The sequence below is a fragment of the Electrona antarctica genome, assembly GCF_951216825.1.
Source record: "Electrona antarctica genome assembly, chromosome: 3".
NCBI classification, from domain to species: Eukaryota; Metazoa; Chordata; class Actinopteri; order Myctophiformes; family Myctophidae; genus Electrona; species Electrona antarctica.
The window spans coordinates 60,704,163-60,724,206 of record NC_136808.1 but is presented as its reverse complement, the minus strand read 5'-3'; the positions used below and the strand labels follow the sequence as shown (position 1 = coordinate 60,724,206).

Genomic DNA, 20,044 nt, shown 5'->3' with positions numbered 1-20,044 from the left:
TTGAGTTTGTGCTTGAAATGTACTGTAATTCTGCAAACTGTTAATACATTTTTCAATCAATCAATCAAAAAAACTAAACAGTGAGAGATAAGAGTGAAAATCCAGGTTGTTGTCACATCGTTTGCTGTTTAGGAGTGATTTAAAGTCAGCAGTACAACAACAAATACAGAGAAATCAAGGTCACGTAATTTGTAAATCATTTAATGATTGTTCCTTTTTTTTCTTTTTTTTTTACAAAAGAAAAATATAAAATAAAAATAATTTCATTACACATTTGATTGTTTGGATATAATTAAATAATCATGAAAGCAAAGCGTTTTCAGGTCACAGTGTTTCTTCTCATAATTATTATGAACACATAAAAACACCACACGCACACACACCATAGTGGAAAATAAACACATACACACACACACACACACACACACACACACACACACACACACACACACATTTCAATTTCTTTTTCAATGTCCACATTTATAAAATATATTATCAAGGGCACAAATATTTTTCAGTTGCTTTTGATATCCCACACACTCATCATATGACACATCGTGTGTCTCAGCGCTTGAGTCCAAACAAGCCCTAAATGTACAGAATATAGGCAACACATGAACTTATTCACAGCCAACATTGGCACACACACACACACACTGACACACACACACACACACACACACACACACAGATCATTCAGACATGATAGTGATGTTTTGCTTGTAGGGATACTCTTTTTCCCTCAGTCTGGAATGGACATTGATTCAACATGCTAATGCCAGACATGCATCTTGATATAATTTGCCAAGGAAGACCATAAGGTTGTTTGTCAGTCCCATCGTGTCCTCGTCAGCAGTGTTCTTGGCAGCAAATTTAGATTTTAGTTTGAGTCCTAGTCTCTTGAATAGTTTCCATTTAGTTTTAGTCACCTGGAATGTCTTAGTGTTTAAGGTGGTTGCACACTGGACGCGTTTTTTGGAAAACCGATGAAGAAACGCCGCTATGAATCCGAAAAATTGTTGCTCGGTGTGTGGGGACCTTTAGTCTAGTTTTAGTCGACTAAATCAACTGTAGATTTAGTCGAACAAAATGTATTTTGGTGGGCCTTGATGTTTTTTTCACTTGCTGAAAATAGCCGATCTACAAGCCCACAACGCGTCGCATAGATTGGCTATTTTCAGCATGCAACTAATTGTAAAATGACTTATACTTGTCCACTAGTCCGTTCCTAACATTTTAGTCTAGTCTTTTATTTGTTGACGAAATTGTCAGTATATTTAGTCTTAGTTTTAGTCATAGCTTAGTTTTCATTTAGTTTCCATGTAGTTTTCGCCAGTGGGAAAAAAGGTAGTCGACGAACATTTTTCGTCTTTAGTTTTAGTCGAGGAAAACATCGGTGCTCGTCAGCACATCACAGAGACGCTGCCGGGCTGATCATCCTCCAGAATGCCAGCGTTGCAGAGGTACTGGTCGGTGGTGACAGGTGTGTTTTCCTGCAGGTGTAGCTCCGTGTTCCCCGGTGGGGGCAGAGGGACGCCGGTCTGCTGAATGAACTGCTGCAAGTTGCATTGTCTCAACTCCTTGTTCAGCTCCTCCATCGCCTGGAGCCTCACCTAGGAGGAGGAAGCAGGTAAAGATTGTCAACCAGCAGGTAAAGATTGTCAACCAGCAGGTAAAGATTGTTGGACAACCACTTCAGAAACGTTATACATCATCCACGTATGATAACAGCATCCTAAGGTTAGCAAGGAATATCACCTCTAATACTAAGCATGTGTTGTATGGAGAATATATGTTGCTACCTTCAGGAAGGAGATATGGTGTACCAGAATACAATAATGTCAGACTAAAGAGGTCCTTTGTCCACCAGTCGACCTTGAGGCTTAATCAGGAGTTGTAGTAGCCATGGGTAATCTAAGTGGTGGATATTGCTCTTGTCTTCATGTCTTTGTAAATTGTCTTGTTCTTTGTGTTATGTCAAATGTGTGTACCGGTATATGTGTTCTGCATACTTGGCTGCTGGGTCGCAAGACAAATTTCAGTGTGAACTGACAATAAAGTACTATATCATACTATATAATATCAATGATGACCATCTGAGTACAGTGTACTGTAAACACATAACACACATTTTATGTACCGTCCTTTATTATGGCAATGTTGGCCAAAACTAAATAATCTCAATTGTTCTTCTGGTTTGTTGTGGTTGTTGTGATGAGTATTATTTTGTATTATTTTTCAACCACACGGGGGCACTGTAAGCCATACATTGAGATTATGGGGGAAAAACTAGATTGTTACATTCTCATATCGGATTTCTACAATACAAGAGAAATCAGCAGGGATAGAGGATAGTTCTGTTTGATATTCCAAACATGGTTGCAATTTCAGACTTGTTATAAGTCCTTCCTGTGCTCTATCACCACTTTGCTTCCGTCCTGCCTCAATAAAGCATGCATGCCTAATACAAAAAAACTATAGGTGTGCAAAACATCGAGCTGCATCAGCACCCACTGGTGGACGAATTTACAGTACATAATATACAGTCAAACAAATAGACAGCCTTTTCCCCCCCGATAGTTTTGTCATTGCTTTGCGGCTAATCATTCGAAAAGAGAACGTGAAGATGAAGAGCGATGTTTTAGACTTTAGAGGTCTTTAGCTGAGGGATTAATACTAATATTATACCTGCAGCCTTGCCTCTGCACTGTGGAGATCCTTCTCCGTCCGTGTCAGCATAGTGTCCATTTCTGCTCCCTGGTGCAGGCGGCTGTGGAGCTGCTCCTTCAGGGGCCCCAGGGCCTCCTCTGGCTGTGGAGTGGCTGGCCGAGAGCTCTGCTGCTGGGCTTCAAGTTTCACGTTCTGGCCCAGGTGGGCGGAATGGGCCTGGAGCTCCTGGAGCTTGTAGTTCTGGTCATGGATTGAAGAGCAGATCTCGTCCAGGTGTCTGTGTATATCTGAACACATGTAGTTGTGTAGACAAGATGTGTCAATTTCATCTGGTGTGTTTATCTGTGACAGACATATCAGAAACTACTGGCAAATACTGTATAGGCATTTGTGGTTTTGAGTAATCCTATTCACCATACAGTGAGAAATGTGTATATGGATTGTGTACATTGTATGTACATGTATGTAAATACAATGTACAATGTATCAAAGTCAGATCACAGACCATAACAGTGGTCTTGCTAATTCTCTGAGAAATGACATTTTGTTGTCAAAGCGCGTACGTACCTTGCTCCTTGTCCACCTCTGCTTTCAGTTGTTCCTCCCAGTACTGTCCGTGCATCAGCTCGGCTTCGTTCTGCCTCAGCTTCAGCTCCAGTTCCTCCAACTCATCCTGGAGGTCCGGAGCCACTGGCGTAGAGGATCTCTCCCACTCGCTAAACTCCAACTCTCTCTCAAGAGCCTGAAGCTGTGTCTCCAGTTCCTGCAGCCTCCCCTGCTGCTGTAGCACCTGCCTAAATGCCTCCTCTTTGGAGGGAAAAGATGAAGGGACTTCAACTGGATTTGGAGGGTCCGTGAACGGGACAGGGGAAGCCCTGGGCTCCGGAGAGGCTCTGGGTGAAGGGGACCAAGTCCTTTTTGCTTTAGTCCGTCTGGGGAGTGTTGAGGGGCCCAAGTTGAATGTGAGAGCTTTCTGTGGCCCCCTGTGTTTGAAGGGCTCGGGCTCCGGGTGTCTTAGTAAGGGATGCAGTTTCTTCGTGCCCGAGCCTTTTTGACCGTCGCCGCTGGGACCTGTCCTCCGCAGAAGGAACTGGACCTCTGTCGCTAGCTGTCCCAGCTGGGCCAGGTAATGCAGTGGACAGTCGCCTGCGGCAAGCTGTCGCTCAGTGGCCCGCAGCCTCATAATGAGAACATAACGTCCTGTTTGACCTATAAGAAATATTGAGATAACCGTAAAAACTCTAATCAATTCTGCCAAAAAAATATATTCAATTTCATATAGACAGGAAAACAAAACAAAACTCCAAACAAGTACGTTTTCACAAATATATTTTCTCCCCCAATGCAAAATATCTTCATTGTCCAGTGGAGACCTTGTATGTCCAAAAGCATTACTTTTCACGAAATGGATAAAATAATCTGTGTTCCAAAATTGATCCAATGTAGTTATTATCACAGGTTCTTGTTAATACCTTTCATTGGTCCAATATTTATAAAAACCCACAAACACACTGCCACTTTCACTTCAGAAAATTAATTATTACAAAATAAAAAATCTGAAATAGCATTATATCTACACGCTCACAACTGTGTTGAGCAAGGCTATTTTTGTGTGACACGTACTGACAAAGTAGGGCATTCATTTAAAATAAACCCATGGGGATACAAGGTTTCTGCAACACATCAACAATATATTTTGGGCAATGTTTCTGTACATTTTGTATTTATGTGAAATATCTATAATTATCATATCATAACCTCCTTATGATGCAGTAGTAGGGCATGCTAATAGCCGGCAACAAATGGTTCAATAACTAATAGTTACACTTACACCTATTCTATTCCGCTATTTATGTATTATTTGAAAAATGATAGCAATCAGCTTAATTTAGCCTGGTTCTCATCCTATTTATCGGAGAGATGCTTCTCTGTTAAATTTGGTGACTTTGTATCGTCCTCCACCTCCCTGTCCTCTGGAGTCCCCCAGGGCTCCACCTCCCTGTCCTCTGGAGTCCCCCAGGGCTCCACCTCCCTGTCCTCTGGAGTCCCCCAGGGCTCGATCCTTGGGACAATTCTCTTCTCCCTATATCTCCTTCCCATTGGCCTAATTTTTAAGAAGCATGGCATTTCTTATCATGCCGATGATTCGCAAATCTATATATGCCCCTTAAAAAGGACAGAAACGGTTCCCTGACACCCCTGCTTGACTGTCTATCTAAGTGACATCAAGGCGTGGATGGCTCTAAACTTTCTAAGTGTCAATGAAAGTAAAATGGAGGTTATGGTGTTTGGACCTAGTGGTCCTGGTATCGTTCCCATTGACCTATAGGTTCCCTGCAGCCGAAACCTGTGGTCTCTAACCTTGGCGTCAAACTAGACAACGCCCTAAAACTTGATAAACAGGTAAATGCGGTAGTCAGTTCAAGTTTTTATCACCTAAGGCTGCTGTCAAAAATCAAGTCTGTGCTATCCTTTAGCGACTTTGAGCGGGTTATGCATGCCTTTATTTCTACGCGGAAATTCTACTGTAATGCACTTTATGTTGGTTTAAATCAAGCCTCCCTTGCTCGACTCCAGCTAGTCCAAAACTCTGCCGCACGTCTACTAACAGGAACTCGCAGGCGTGAGCATATCACACCTGTTTTGGCCTCCCTTCACTGGCTCCCTGTCCGTTTTTTTTTTTTTTTTACTTGTTTATTGCCATTATAGAATCATTTACAGGCAATTTCATTTCATTTTACAATACATGTTCCATTTTCTCTCACTTCATTTCTTTCTTTCTTTTTTAAGTGTAAAAGTAAAATAAGTAACATTACAAGAAAGGTGGGAAAAAAAACAAAAATACATTATAGTATTGTTTGCCTTGCGAGTGCCTTGGGGGTAAACCTTTACTTTTCACTGTGATATGGGAGGTTTTCCCATATCACAGCGTTTCTATTTGTAGAATCTGCTTCCAGATATTCTGCCACTAACTCCCATCTCCTTTTGAAGTTAGGGAGCTTCATTTGTAACTGGGCTGTCATATATTTGTTTAACTTTTTGTAGCCACTGATCAATAGTAGGTGGGTTGGGTTTCATCCAATTAAGTGTCACAATTGACACTTAATCCCTGTCCGTTTTAGAGTTGATTTTAAAATGTTATCGTTTGTTTTTAAATCAATTAATGGTTAGGCTCCTCTATATCTGTCTGACATTATTGAGGTTTATTATACTCCTCCAAGGTCACTGCGGTCTGAGAGCCAGCTAAATCTCAAGGTCACAAAGAAGACCCGCTTAAAGTCCAGAGGCGACCGAGCCTTCTCTGTTGTAGCCCCCAAATGATGGAACGCGCTCCCCTCCCACGTCAAATTGGCCCCTTCCATCGAGACTTTTAAATCTCGCCTTAAGACCCACCTTTATACCTTGGCCTTTAACCCCGCTTGAGTTTCTTCGGTCCTTGTAAATGTTTTGTTTCACTGTCTGACGCTGTTGCGTCTTGTACTTTTCCGTGGTGTGTCTCAGTTGTTTTCACTGTTTGTACTTTGTATTCTCGCTGTAGTTTGTTCTGTGTGGTAGCTTTAGTGTATTTGATTTGATTTTCTCCTGTACAGCACTTTGTAAACCATGAGTTTTGAAACGTGCTATATAAATAAAGTGGATTGGATTGGATTGAAAGAGTAAAAATATACATTCAAATTCTTCAGAAACGGCAGTGAAGACTTACCCATGGCCTGAGCAAGAGCAATGACCACATCCTGACAGGAGGTGTCCAGTGACAGGCCACACACCACCCTGGGCACACCCTCCACCCACACCTTCATCTCCATCTGTAGTTGTAGCTGTAGTTCAATCCCAACAGAGGAGAAACCTGCTAGAAAACACAGGCGTAACACATGTGTCAGTATGCTGTACGTCTTCCTTCACAATATTTCACTTCAGAGAGACATGAAAGAAAGGACAGAGTGTGCGGAGTGGAGGTGATATGGGACCTTATATAGGTAGGGAGTTGGACGTACAGGTCACATGATTTCGTAGCCTTTATTTGACAGTGCAAGTGGAGAGAGACAAGAAATGCGCAGAGAAACATGCCGTAGCGCATATATGTCAAACTCAAGGCCCGGGGGCCAAATCAGGCCCGTGAGTGAATTATCTTTGGCCCGCGGAATGATATTTAATTAGTATTAGAACTGGCCCTCTGGTATACTGCACGGACCACCATAATACTACAAGTCCGCCAATGCACTGCGAGTGCATTGGCACATATCACATACTATGAAAGCAGTGCTTGGTGAGGATCATAGAACAGGAAACTGAGCTTAATAATAATGCATTTTCAGTTTTAAATGCATTTACTTTTTTGCTGTTTGCCTGGGATGTCCTCATGACCGCGGTGCCCATGTGTTGAAACACAGTCCGGCCCTCGACCTCGACCGATTTCTTTATTTTGGCCCACTGTGTATTTGAGTTTGACATCCCTGCCGTAGCGTATAGCCTACAGCAAATGGTTCAGCAGTTGAACCGAGAACTTGCTAAACGGGGCATGTTGCACACATGTGGTATGCGACATAACCACTTTCACTTGAACTTATTATTATTGTGAACTACATCATATACATTTACATTTATAAATAAGTAATAAGGTAATTCTGATTCCTGAAATATACAACAGTGCATAAAAATAAGGTCAAAGGCGCTGTGGGGGAAAAAACTAAAGGGAGACGTCATATAAATGCAAAACAAAGTTTCGAAAATATGACACAAACGGAACAGCTGTTCATTTGTGAATTTATTTAACATTAGTACCGTAATTAATTCTGTCTTTTGCATTTAATGGCATCGCCTTGTTCACATTTGTTAAACGTAGGGTATGGACCCGGCTTAGGGTGAGTTGTAAAATTATCCCAAATAAATCATCATACATTTGCATGATTATGCCAAATTAATCATTTTCAATTCTGGTCAATTGCTCCGTGTTTCCTCAGAGGGATGTTGAAATGACATGTGTATACTGTACGTATTGTTCTAAACTACTTCTTCTTTCCAAACCAACCAGGAACAATAGACTGTTAGGTTCACTAATCTGTCAAACACTTCCTCTGCTCAAACACATGCTGCTGTTGAAATCCCCAACCCTTTTGGTGTTTTAAGCATTATGTTATACTTTAGCTATTGGAAAAACAGCAGACCTACAAGCTCGTAGCGCGGCACCGAGTGCCGCGCTACGAGCTTGTAGGTCTGCTATTTTTGAAAAATCGTGAAAATGTGGCGCAAATCTTTGAATATGGTCCTATATTCTTTCAGAGCGAACGTTTTTACTCAAATCGTTGCTTCTGGGGCGTCCCTGGAACAACATATTTTCAGATGGGGGTACACGGCCAAATACAGATAATTCTGGGGATCCTTGACATTAAATATTGAGCACCACTGATATAGAAACATGGGTATTTCAGAAAATTGTCATGATTTAGAGGACATTTTTAAAATGTCGATGTCGGGTCTAAATGGGTTAAGAAACTACTACCTAGTTTGTCTAACCGCTCTCAAACAATGCTTAACACCTTAATACCAGCACCTAGACCAGTTCAATGCTTAACAGAGTAGCATAATACCAGCACCTAGACCAGTTCAATGCTTAACAGAGTAGCATAATACCAGCATCTAGACCAGTTCAATGCTTAACAGAGTAGCATAATACCAGCACCTAGACCAGTTCAATGCTTAACAGAGTAGCATAATACCAGCACCTAGACCAGTTCAATGCTTAACAGAGTAGCATAATACCAGCACCTAGACCAGTTCAATGCTTAACAGAGTAGCATAATACCAGCACCTAGACCAGTTCAATGCTTAACAGAGTAGCATAATACCAGCACCTAGACCAGTTCAATGCTTAACAGAGTAGCATAATACCAGCACCTAGACCAGTTCAATGCTTAACAGAGTAGCATAATACCAGCACCTAGACCAGTTCAATGCTTAACAGAGTAGCATAATACCAGCACCCAGACCAGTTCAATGCTTAACAGAGTAACATAATACCAGCACCTAGACCAGTTCAATGCTTAACAGAGTAGCATAATACCAGCACCTAGACCAGTTCAATGCTTAACAGAGTAGCATAATACCAGCACCTAGACCAGTTCAATGCTTAACAGAGTAGCATAATACCAGCACCTAGACCAGTTCAATGCTTAACAGAGTAGCATAATACCAGCACCCAGACCAGTTCAATGCTTAACAGAGTAGCATAATACCAGCACCTAGACCAGTTCAATGCTTAACAGAGTAGCATAATACCAGCACCCAGACCAGTTCAATGCTTAACAGAGTAGCATAATACCAGCACCTAGACCAGTTCAATGCTTAACAGAGTAGCATAATACCAGCACCTAGACCAGTTCAATGCTTAACAGAGTAGCATAATACCAGCACCCAGACCAGTTCAATGCTTAACAGAGTAGCATAATACCAGCACCTAGACCAGTTCAATGCTTAACAGAGTAGCATAATACCAGCACCTAGACCAGTTCAATGCTTAACAGAGTAGCATAATACCAACACCTAGACCAGTTCAATGCTTAACAGAGTAGCATAATACCAGCACCTAGACCAGTTCAATGCTTAACAGAGTAGCATAATACCAGCACCCAGACCAGTTCAATGCTTAACAGAGTAGCATAATACCAGCACCTAGACCAGTTCAATGCTTAACAGAGTAGCATAATACCAGCACCTAGACCAGTTCAATGCTTAACAGAGTAGCATAATACCAGCACCTAGACCAGTTCAATGCTTAACAGAGTAGCATAATACCAGCACCTAGACCAGTTCAATGCTTAACAGAGTAGCATAATACCAGCACCCAGACCAGTTCAATGCTTAACAGAGTAGCATAATACCAGCACCTAGACCAGTTCAAGGCTTAACAGAGTAGCATAATACCAGCACCTAGACCAGTTCAATGCTTAACAGAGTAGCATAATACCAGCACCTAGACCAGTTCAATGCTTAACAGAGTAGCATAATACCAGCACCTAGACCAGTTCAATGCTTAACAGAGTAGCATAATACCAGCACCTAGACCAGTTCAATGCTTAACAGAGTAGCATAATACCAGCACCTAGACCAGTTCAATGCTTAACAGAGTAGCATAATACCAGCACCCAGACCAGTTCAATGCTTAACAGAGTAGCATAATACCAGCACCTAGACCAGTTCAATGCTTAACAGAGTAGCATAATACCAGCACCCAGACCAGTTCAATGCTTAACAGAGTAGCATAATACCAGCACCTAGACCAGTTCAATGCTTAACAGAGTAGCATAATACCAGCACCTAGACCAGTTCAATGCTTAACAGAGTAGCATAATACCAGCACCTAGACCAGTTCAATGCTTAACAGAGTAGCATAATACCAGCAGCTAGACCAGTTCAATGCTTAACAGAGTAGCATAATACCAGCACCTAGACCAGTTCAATGCTTAACAGAGTAGCATAATACCAGCAGCTAGACCAGTTCAATGCTTAACAGAGTAGCATAATACCAGCACCTAGACCAGTTCAATGCTTAACAGAGTAGCATAATACCAGCACCTAGACCAGTTCAATGCTTAACAGAGTAGCATAATACCAGCACCTAGACCAGTTCAATGCTTAACAGAGTAGCATAATACCAGCACCTAGACCAGTTCAAAATACATTTGAAGTGAAGTGATATGACCTGCAATAAGGCTGTCTGTCTTTGTAGATATGCAAATGTGTCCCTCTCAGCTATACGTATGCACACTTCTACAGTAGGTTGCCTTGTTTACTTCTGGGAACCTGCCGACCTTGACCCAACCAGTAATTTTACCAGACGGTATTACCATGTGAGAGTGCATGACAGACAGCACCGTATAAAATGTCATATTCTCAAGGTGTGCATATCCACACTGGAGCCGAGCCATGTCGACAATGCCTGTCGAGAGATTTTCTCACATATTGAACAGGAAAAGCAACTATAGCCCCAGGGGCTATAATGTCTGTACGCATCACTGCCAAAGAGTGGATAATAAACCTGGTCCGTAGCCAAGAGCCTTGAGGCTTCATGATACAGTGTCTACACACAGATGAAAAGCCAGCCGCTGCAGAACGCTACAATGCACATCGCCCTTCCTAACCCACATTCCTCTCTCTCTTATACTCTCTCACTTTGTTGGTCTTTGCCCTCTCTCGCTCTCGCTCTCATTCAAGCTCTACTTCTTTCCCTGGATCTCAGCCTCTCCTCCGGGCTCCTCTGTCTGTAGTAAACATGACGGGGGTCATCTTCTTCATCAAGACTTTACTGTCTGGACAGAAACCGGAGAGACTGGTTCTCAATTAGATGCATTTCCCATCAAATCCCAAAGCTGTGATTTATAATGACATTTACAACAGGCCTCAGTTAGACCCGAGTAAATATTGCTGCAAGGTTAGTACAACAAAGACTATAGTGTGACAGACAGGGAGGAACAGATTGCTTTGTATCAGTACGTAAAGGCAGTGGTGGAAAAAGTACCAATACTGCAATTTAGAACTACTTCGTTGTAAGTAAAAGTACGGAATTGAAAATGTACTGTAAAAGTACAAAAGTATCGGCATCAAAATGTACTTAAAGTACTACAAGTAAAAGTACTCATTGTGCAGAATGTGCCATTTCACAAGTTCAAAATGTGTACAAAATCGAGCAGATCTACAAGCCCACAATGCGTCGCAACACGGCGCATTGTGAGCTTGTAGATCGGCTATTTTCAAATGGCCGAAATTTATATATTGAAGTGGTTAATGTATGTTTTATAATCAAAAAATCTCCAAAGTAACTAGTAACTAAAGTTTTAAAATAATTGTAGTGGAGTAAAAGTACAATATTTGGCTCTGAGATGTAGTGGAGTAGAAGTAAAAGTACTGGAAATTGGAAATACTCAAGTAAAGTACAAATACCTAAAAATTGTAAGTAAAAGTACTTAGTTACTTTCCACCACTGCGTAAAGGAACTGCAGCAAATGCTGTCACTGATACAAATATCGAGTCCTATATGAATTAATTATTTCTTATTTTTTCGTGTCATGCCACTTTGGCCCATGCCATATGGGATTATATGACACATTTAACTAAATGTATTGAAAACAACTGACATTACAGTCTTTCCTGTTCGTATTACGGCTTGCCTTATTACATACACAACATAAATGAAAAACATATATTACGTACAGCAGGGGTGCCCGCACTTTTTTGACTCAAGATCTATTTTCAAACTGACCAGCTCAATAAGATCTACCAAACCCCCAAAATAATTGTCCCATTGATGAAAATAGTTTAAAAAATGCTGGCGTTACATAAGACAAACGCACTCAGAATGGGACATAGAGGGGGGAAATGGAATTGGTATTGTTTTGTATAACTTTGAAATGCTACTGACATTTCTGAACAGCCACACTTGCATTGTGGGTTTGACAGGCCCTATTTGTCATGAAGTCACCTTAATTCAAGTGGCATTTAAAAAATCACACCCGTGTGAACTGAGTGGTGTAAGGTCTTATATAGCCTGTCTGACGTAATGAAATCATGTCTGACGTAATAATGAAATCACACCCGGGTGAACAGGGTGAACATAGCAACCATGCTCATTTTTTCTGCACAGACTAACAAAGCCAGTTGTAGGAGTGGTTTACACCACTCAAAAAATATTAGGGGCATGTCATGTGATCTACCTGAACAGCCTTTCGGGCACCCCTGACGTACAGTATTTGAACAAAATGAACAAATAAGACAATGCCACTTTACATGTAAATGGGCCCTCCGCCTCATTGACCAGGCCTTTTCAAGAAATCAGGCAATTGAAATTCAGTTTCTCCGAGGCATCCAACCAGACAAATGTATAACTTTGTGTGGTACTATATGTGTGGTTCTTCATACTGTATGTATCAAGTTGTTCTCATCTTAAAGGGTTTTTTTTGTCTCCCACCAGTGCTTATTAGTGCTAAGTTATTATTCACTGGCAGACGGCTCAGACTAGCTGAAGTGATGTCAGGTCACTGACAAGCTTTAAAACACACACGGGCATTAGGTTACACTAAAACCACAGTGATATCCTCAACATAATATTGATTGAATTGTGTCTAATCCTCACAGGGCTAGTGAGGGTAAGCTGCACAAAGGAAGGAAGTGCTACAGAGAGAATGAGAGGTATAGGCATGTGGTATTTCAGGTGAGTCTGGCTTCGGTCAGCTCCGCCCTGCAGCAGTGAGAAACCTACTACAAAGAGGAAGTTTGTACTCTCTAATCTGAGGTAGCAGCAAGGTGGTGCAGGTTAAGACGAAGTCTGGCAGGCAGACAGGCAGGCAGACAGGCAGGCAGACAGGAAGGCAGGCAGGCAGGCAAGAAGGCAGGCAGACAGGCAGGCAGGCAGGCAGACAGACAGACAGACAGACAGACAGACAGACAGACAGACAGACAGACAGACAGACAGACAGGCAGGCAGGCAGGCAGGCAGGCAGAAAGGCAGGCAGGCAGGCAGGCAGACAGGCAGGCAGGCAGACAGGCAGGCAGACTTCATATCCACCACATATCCACAGTCTCTCGAAACTGGCCCCCGTAAAATCTGAATCCCCCACCCACCCCTGTTTCCCCTCACTGTATTTCTTTTCCCTTTTTACCTCCTATGATGATTTCTTTTTGACTATATAGTTGTGTATATTCGTACGTCTCTAAATGTTTTGATGAATTGAAAATGGTGGGCCCTATTGTAAACAAGTGTAATGCTTTATGGTGTCGTCCACTCACTGTTAACAGTTTTTGTATTGAGTTGTACTTGAAATGTACTGTAATTCTGCAAACTGTTAATCAATCAATCAATCAATCCACTCAGAGAGGAAAAGCTGATGACATGATTGTTGCAATGATTCCCAATCTCACCATTAATAAAACACCTTAATGCCTTATTACAGATTCCTTCATTTATGGCAATGATTACGGTAGTTCAACCAGACGCGACATTGTATAGATATTTAAAAAGTCGGTTAGGTCAAATCAGATATGTTTTTTTACTTTTATTATGATAGCACTTTAAGTTAAATACATTATTCCATATACTTGGAGAGACCTGGCTGGCTGTCCGTCCTGTTGCTTGTTTCAGTTTCAGGGCAATATATCAGTGATCCACATGATTCTACTGTCAGAGTCTAGCTCGTCTCAACAAGACATACTGACATACTGTACATACTGTACACTACTGTACACAAAACATACTGTACAACACTACTGTACACCAGGGGTGTCCAAAAGGTAGATCGTGATCTACCAGTAGATCACACGGGCGATCTGTCATGTGGTAGACCACATGACATGCCCCTAAAATATATCATTTAAATAAATAAATAAACTATTTTTGGCATCTGCCACTTAAATCAAGGTGACTCACTTGATTGATTTACATCAGAAAGGGCAGCTCAAAACCACAATGCAATATTGTTTTTCCAACAACAGTATTACAAACTTATATACAAAACCAAATTCTACCAATTCCATTTCCTCCTCTATTTTCCATTCCGAATGCATTTGTCTAATATGTAACTATATATTTTCAGCAATGAGATAATATATATGTTTGGTGCGTACTACTGGGTAGATCTGGTTTAGCTGGTCATTTTGAAAGTAGCTCTGAAGTATAAAAAGTGTGGGCACCTGCTGTACACTCACTCAAGCCATCATGAAAAATAATATAATAATCATTGTGTTAAATCAATTTGACTTACTCTATTGCAATAGCCTTTTTTTTTTAATTCACCTTGTGTAAATGAAAAACGTGCCGTGTTTCTTTGCCATTGACTATAACGCAATAATAGTGTACTAGTGTATATAATAATAGTGTACTAGTGCACTGCTGATTTATCACAGGACACAAAAACAAGACCAACCTGTTGCTGCATAGAAGAAGTTCAGCGCTCATATATTGTACCTGGTCCAGCTTTCTTCTACTCCATGGCTCTACTCTGCACTCCAACAGCAAGTCCAGATGAGATGTGTGTGTCCAGCCCCGAGGGTAGAATGCTCTGCTGCTCTGTACAGAGAGACCCCGTAGTGTGGGCAGTACTGCGTTGGTGGTGCTGACCCACAGACACAGACACAGAGTGGTCCTGTGGGGGGCGGCGGCGGAGTAGGGGGCGGCGGCGGAGTAGGAGGGAGGAATGTGTTGGAATGTGGCCCTTTAGTTTCTGGGTGCACACTCTGAGGTATCTCTCCCTCTCTCTCTCTCCCTCTCTCTCTCTCTCTCTCTCTCTGCATACACAAACAGTGATGTCAGTCTGACTCTTGGTTCCTCCCTCCTTTCAGATAATAACAAAGGGAGTATCTCTGCTGCCACCCCGCTCTCTCTCTCTCTCTCTCTCGGAATCGTGAAATCATGCACATTAACATTCCACCGAAGCACAGGGTCTCTGTGTGTGTGTGTGTGTGTGTGTGTGTGTGTGTGTGTGCGTGTGTGCGCGCGCGTGCGTGCGTGTGTGTGTGCGCGCGTTATATGCATATGGTAAGGGAATATGTGTACAGACAGTGTCTCTGGTCTGTGTGCACAAGTGTCTGTGTGTGTGGTGGGGGAGGGAGTGTGTGTGTGTGTGTGTGTGTGTGTGTGTGTGTGTGTGTGTGTGTGTGTGTGTGTGTGTGTGTGTGTGTGTGTGTGTGTGGACTCATCTCCTGTGTGTGAATTAATGAGTAAACAGCTTTGTCGCTTTTTAATGGGTTGGCCAACCCTGTTGATTTATTTACAGCAAACAGATAAAAGCAAATAAATTGGAGTACGCACGCACACACACACACACACACACACACACACACACACACACACACACACACACACACACACACACACACACACACACACACACACACACACACACACACACACAATGGAATGTTGATGGCCATTGCACATGCTCCCCATTGGCTGCACATTGGCTGATTTGAGATGTTCTTTTCCAATCTGACCACCGGAGGGCAGTCTTTGTTTACTCCTTTATAAACCTTTGAACAGGTTGATCTAGTATCTGAATCTCCCAGTTTAGTCCATCATTGCCCAGCGGATTTATTTAATGTGCTTTATAATGTGGTCTGATTGCCTTGTGAGGGCGTATAACTGTAATTATACTGGGTTATGAGCACATTGCAATTTAGTCTTGACCTTATAAAGTCATTATAAAATACAAATACAGTATTTTATAATGTGTTATCATTGTTATAATGCATATATTTATGAATGCTTACCTATAATTGATTGTAATGCATTATGGATGGGATGCATAGCAAGTGTTTCATTTTTTATTTAGACCCAATTATTTTTCTCCTTGTTTTCTGCTCCCCCCCCCCCCCCCCCCCCAACTCACACAATTCTGTGCTGCCACCGCTAGTACCTGCCAGTGAGATTGATTGATTGATTGAAATATGTCTTAACCCATTTTGACCTGAGATCAGATTCTAAAAATGTCTTCTACATCCTGACAGTTTTCTGAAAAAGCTATGTTTCTATGTCAGTCGTTCTTCGATTTAAAAAAAATAGCAGACCTACAAGCTCGTAGAATTACAGTACATTTCAAGCACAAACTCAATACAAAGACTGTGAGTGGACGACCCAATTAAGCATTACACTTGTTTACAAGAGGGTCCACCATGTTCAATTCATCAAAATGTGAATGAGACATGAGAATGTCCTTGTCCTCCTGTTCAACACCCCACATTGACAGTTCAGTCACACGACTCTTAGAATGAATTTAGAATATATATTTATTGAGCATAGTTGAGCATATAGATATAATAATAATGAATTGCATTTTTATAGCGCTTTTCCAAATGCTCAAAGCGCTTTACAATGGTTCATTCATTCATACATTGGGAGATGAAGTGGCGAACAGTCGACGCCAGCGTCCTCACTTCCCACACCAATGGTGGCAAGCTCACACCGACTGACTCATTGGAGGCAGTGTAGGGACCTTTTTGAAGCTAGCTCCTCGCCACTCGCCCTACACACTTCCACTCGGTTTGAGCATAGATATATAAACAATAGAGACGGCACCGGAATGCCCCTCCCATCCGGTGCTGTCTCTATTATTTATATATCTATGCTCAAACCGAGTGGAAGTGTGTAGGGTGTAGGGTTCAGTGTCTTGCCCAAGGACACTTCGACATGTGGACAGGAGGAGCCGGGATTCGAGCCGCCGACCCAGGGATCATTGGACGACCTGCTCTACCTCCTGAGCCACAGCCGCCCCCCTATGAATCATTCATTCCCTGTAACATTAACATTTTAGTTAAGTTATATTTAAGCCAAATAGAATTACAGGGAATGAATTAAGACCCCCCCCCCCATGCAGGGGGATCTAGAAACAGAGACTACATGATGCTGGGGAGACGGTGGGATTTGCAAAACCTCATGAGCAGCAGGTTAGCAGCAACGTCCGCACAGCAGGAGAGAAGCCAGAAATGAGCAGGTAGGCAGAGACGTTTAAATAGCCGCTCTGATCAGGTAAAGAGACGTTTAAATAGCCGCTCTGATCAGGTAAAGAGACGTTTAAATAGCCGCTCTGATCAGGTAAAGAGACGTTTAAATAGCCGCTCTGATCAGGTAAAGAGACGTTTAAATAGCCGCTCTGATCAGGTAAAGAGACGTTTAAATAGCCGCTCTGATCAGGTAAAGAGACGTTTAAATAGCCGCTCTGATCAGGTAAAGAGACGTTTAAATAGCCGCTCTGATCAGGTAAAGAGACGTTTAAATAGCCGCTCTGATCAGGTAAAGAGACGTTTAAATAGCCGCTCTGATCAGGTAAAGAGACGTTTAAATAGCCGCTCTGATCAGGTAAAGAGACGTTTAAATAGCCGCTCTGATCAGGTAAAGAGACGTTTAAATAGCCGCTCTGATCAGGTAAAGAGACGTTTAAATAGCCGCTCTGATCAGGTAAAGAGACGTTTAAATAGCCGCTCTGATCAGGTAAAGAGACGTTTAAATAGCCGCTCTGATCAGGTAAAGAGTCACAGGGACGTGCACACATAGACATCAAAGGGGGCTTCAGCCCCTGCCCTTTTACCCGTCCTGTAAAACAACCGCCCTCTCCAGACCAACGAATGCAGCGTTTAGGCCTACTATGGTGAACGTGAACAGTATTTTGCGCTGAACAAATTTGTTTAGAAATCCATGTCGTTACACCGCATGGGTCAGAGGTACTGTCTCTCCTAGGGAGACCAGACCATATAATGTGGCACTTCCGGTGTCTCCAGCAGATAGACAACACTGATGAAGGCTTGAACGCCGAAACGCGTTCGTTGTACTGCTGCTCTGCGGCATACTATGTCAACTGATAAAAGAATAAATTAAAAGTGCCTTAAAACGAGAGTTCCGTGAGTGCTGGTTTTCTCTTTCAGAAATGTTCCTGTTATGTTACGTACCCGACCGCGCACCCGGTAAAGATGCTCAAAGTGTTTAAAAGCAACTGGAGTCGTGCGAGCTATTACCTTGATAATATGTTACACCGCATCTCCACTAGCTAAAGAGTGCAGGGTCGCGCCCTGATAATAGCAGATCTACAAGCTCTCAACGCGTCGCAGCGCGACACGTTGAGAGCTTGTAGATCTGCTATTTTCGCTATTTTTGTCCAAAAGTGCCCTCTTAACGGGATTTCAGCCCCTGCCCCTCTAACACTCTCTGTACGTCCCTGACTAGTCACCTGATCATGTAGGCGCGTTCTCCAGTTGTCTGCCTGAACTAGCTATACGCAGGCTGCGCATCATGTGACCATCCCAGCCTGTAGGAGTCTATAGTGCAGCGGCAGAGATCGCCCGCATCTCCCCCAGACAAATACTCACTGAGCCAGATGCACCGCAGTGGATTCAAACCCCATAGATTCTGTGGTGGACAGTCTTCTCTCCAGTTCTGTACAAACATCATTATTGACAAGTAACAATGGGTATTGCTGTTAGTGTAGTCAGTACACAGTCATCATGTCAGAGAGCACGGATAGTGAGACAAAGAGGTCGACCATTTGGTTACATATACATTTATTTGTACACTATCATTTAAATGAACACTCAGTATCATTTACACTTTGCTCTCCAGTATTAACCAGAATGGCAGTTGGTGGTGTGAAGACCCTGTAGGCCAATCTCTGCTCTCACACGGTGTGATCAGTTGGTGGTGTGAGGACCCTGTAGGCCAATCTCTGCTCTCACACGGTGTGTTCAGTTGGTGGTGTGAGGACCCTGTAGGCCAATCTCTGCTCTCACACGGTGTGTTCAGTTGGTGGTGTGAGGACCCTGTAGGCCAATCTCTGCTCTCACACGGTGTGTTCAGTTGGTGGTGTGAGGACCCTGTAGGCCAGGTAGGCGATCTCTGCTCTCACACGGTGTGATCAGCGTGGGAGCCGGGGAGGTCAAGCCAGAGTCAACAACCTGTTCCCACCAAGACGTGGCAGACCACAGCCCCAAAGCGACAGTGAAAGCAGAGGCGACAGAGAGGAAGAGTGATGACCTGTCACCTGGTTCCTGTATCCACAGAGCTCACACACACACACACACACACACACACACACACACACACACACACACACAGCTCCATGGCCGACACTGAGAGACCTGATGACCAGCCGCTGGCTACACCTATCACCATTTCTCCCGCTGCGCCGCTGGACAGTGCGTAGAGCAATTTCCCACCGTTATTATCCGAGGAAAGGAAGTGCCCAAGGCTTTTGCCAGGGTCATGGATTTCAGTCGAGTGCGGCTGGCAGGAGGACTGTTCACAAACGCCGGCTGTGGCTATTTTAGTTGAGGTGAAGTTAGATGAATTGCAGGCTTAAACTCTGACAGGAGGATTTTGTACAGCTCTGCCTCAGGGGATATTTTCACTGTTGTCTCTTCACCTTGGCAAGGAGGAGCGTGATGGAGGTATAGTTACATGGCCTATGGATAGCTACAGAAGAACAACTAGTATTGTTGCATTGGTTGTGTAACCGCCTGCATCTCCTTTGGACAAAACATTTACCACTCAATCAAAGAGTCTGTTAGTAGTACTAATATGTACCGTATGTTTACTTAAGCAAACAATTTGAGATGACACACTTGATACTAATGTGAACATTCATTGTCATACATTGTGAGTAATAATGGTCTCTTATCAATTTAATTGCAGCACCGGGCTTGAGCTTTGCACAACATTTTAAATGAGTAGTTTGGGTAATCATCAAATTGCACGCCTTCTTCACTGCCAACATTTTGTGCCTTGAAGCAGCTCTAGCTGAAGTTCTGCAGGCAGTTATTTGATTGCTTTGTTCTGAGGAGCTCTGCAGCATAGTTTGCTCATCCAATTATCTCAAATACTGTAGTTCACGTCTATCATCGTTAA

At 42.7% G+C, this 20,044-nt stretch overlaps 1 protein-coding gene across 3 annotated transcripts; it reads right to left on the bottom strand.

Annotated features, from left to right (window-relative positions):
- Positions 1-206: 206 nt before the first annotated feature.
- On the bottom strand, positions 207-14,722 carry LOC306920720 (ras association domain-containing protein 7-like). 3 transcript variants are annotated; one of them, XM_079497565.1, is made up of 5 exons: positions 14,583-14,722; positions 6,374-6,520; positions 3,238-3,879; positions 2,689-2,957; positions 207-1,613 (listed from the first exon to the last, which is right to left on the bottom strand). In XM_079497565.1, the coding sequence occupies exons 2-5, from the start codon at positions 6,474-6,476 to the stop codon at positions 1,404-1,406; spliced, it is 1,224 nt and encodes a 407-aa protein (XP_079353691.1). In that variant the 5' UTR covers positions 6,477-6,520; positions 14,583-14,722; the 3' UTR covers positions 207-1,403. The 3 variants fall into 3 exon arrangements, with proteins under 3 accessions (XP_079353691.1, XP_079353693.1, XP_079353692.1); XM_079497567.1 differs by having other exon boundaries at positions 6,374-6,517; positions 14,583-14,673; XM_079497566.1 differs by lacking the exon at positions 14,583-14,722 and having other exon boundaries at positions 6,374-6,576.
- Between the last annotated feature and the right edge of the window lie 5,322 nt (positions 14,723-20,044).

Excerpts from the sequence above, each read along its gene's own strand:
- LOC306920720 (XM_079497565.1), bottom strand. The coding sequence starts at position 6,476 with ATGGAGATGAAGGTGTGGGTGGAGGGTGTGCCCAGGGTGGTGTGTGGC. Across the intron at positions 3,880-6,373 it reads TGCTCTTGCTCAGGCCATGG|GTCAAACAGGACGTTATGTT; the intron begins GTAAGTCTTCAC and ends TATTTCTTATAG. Across the intron at positions 1,614-2,688 it reads GTGCAGAGGCAAGGCTGCAG|GTGAGGCTCCAGGCGATGGA; the intron begins GTATAATATTAG and ends TCCTCCTCCTAG.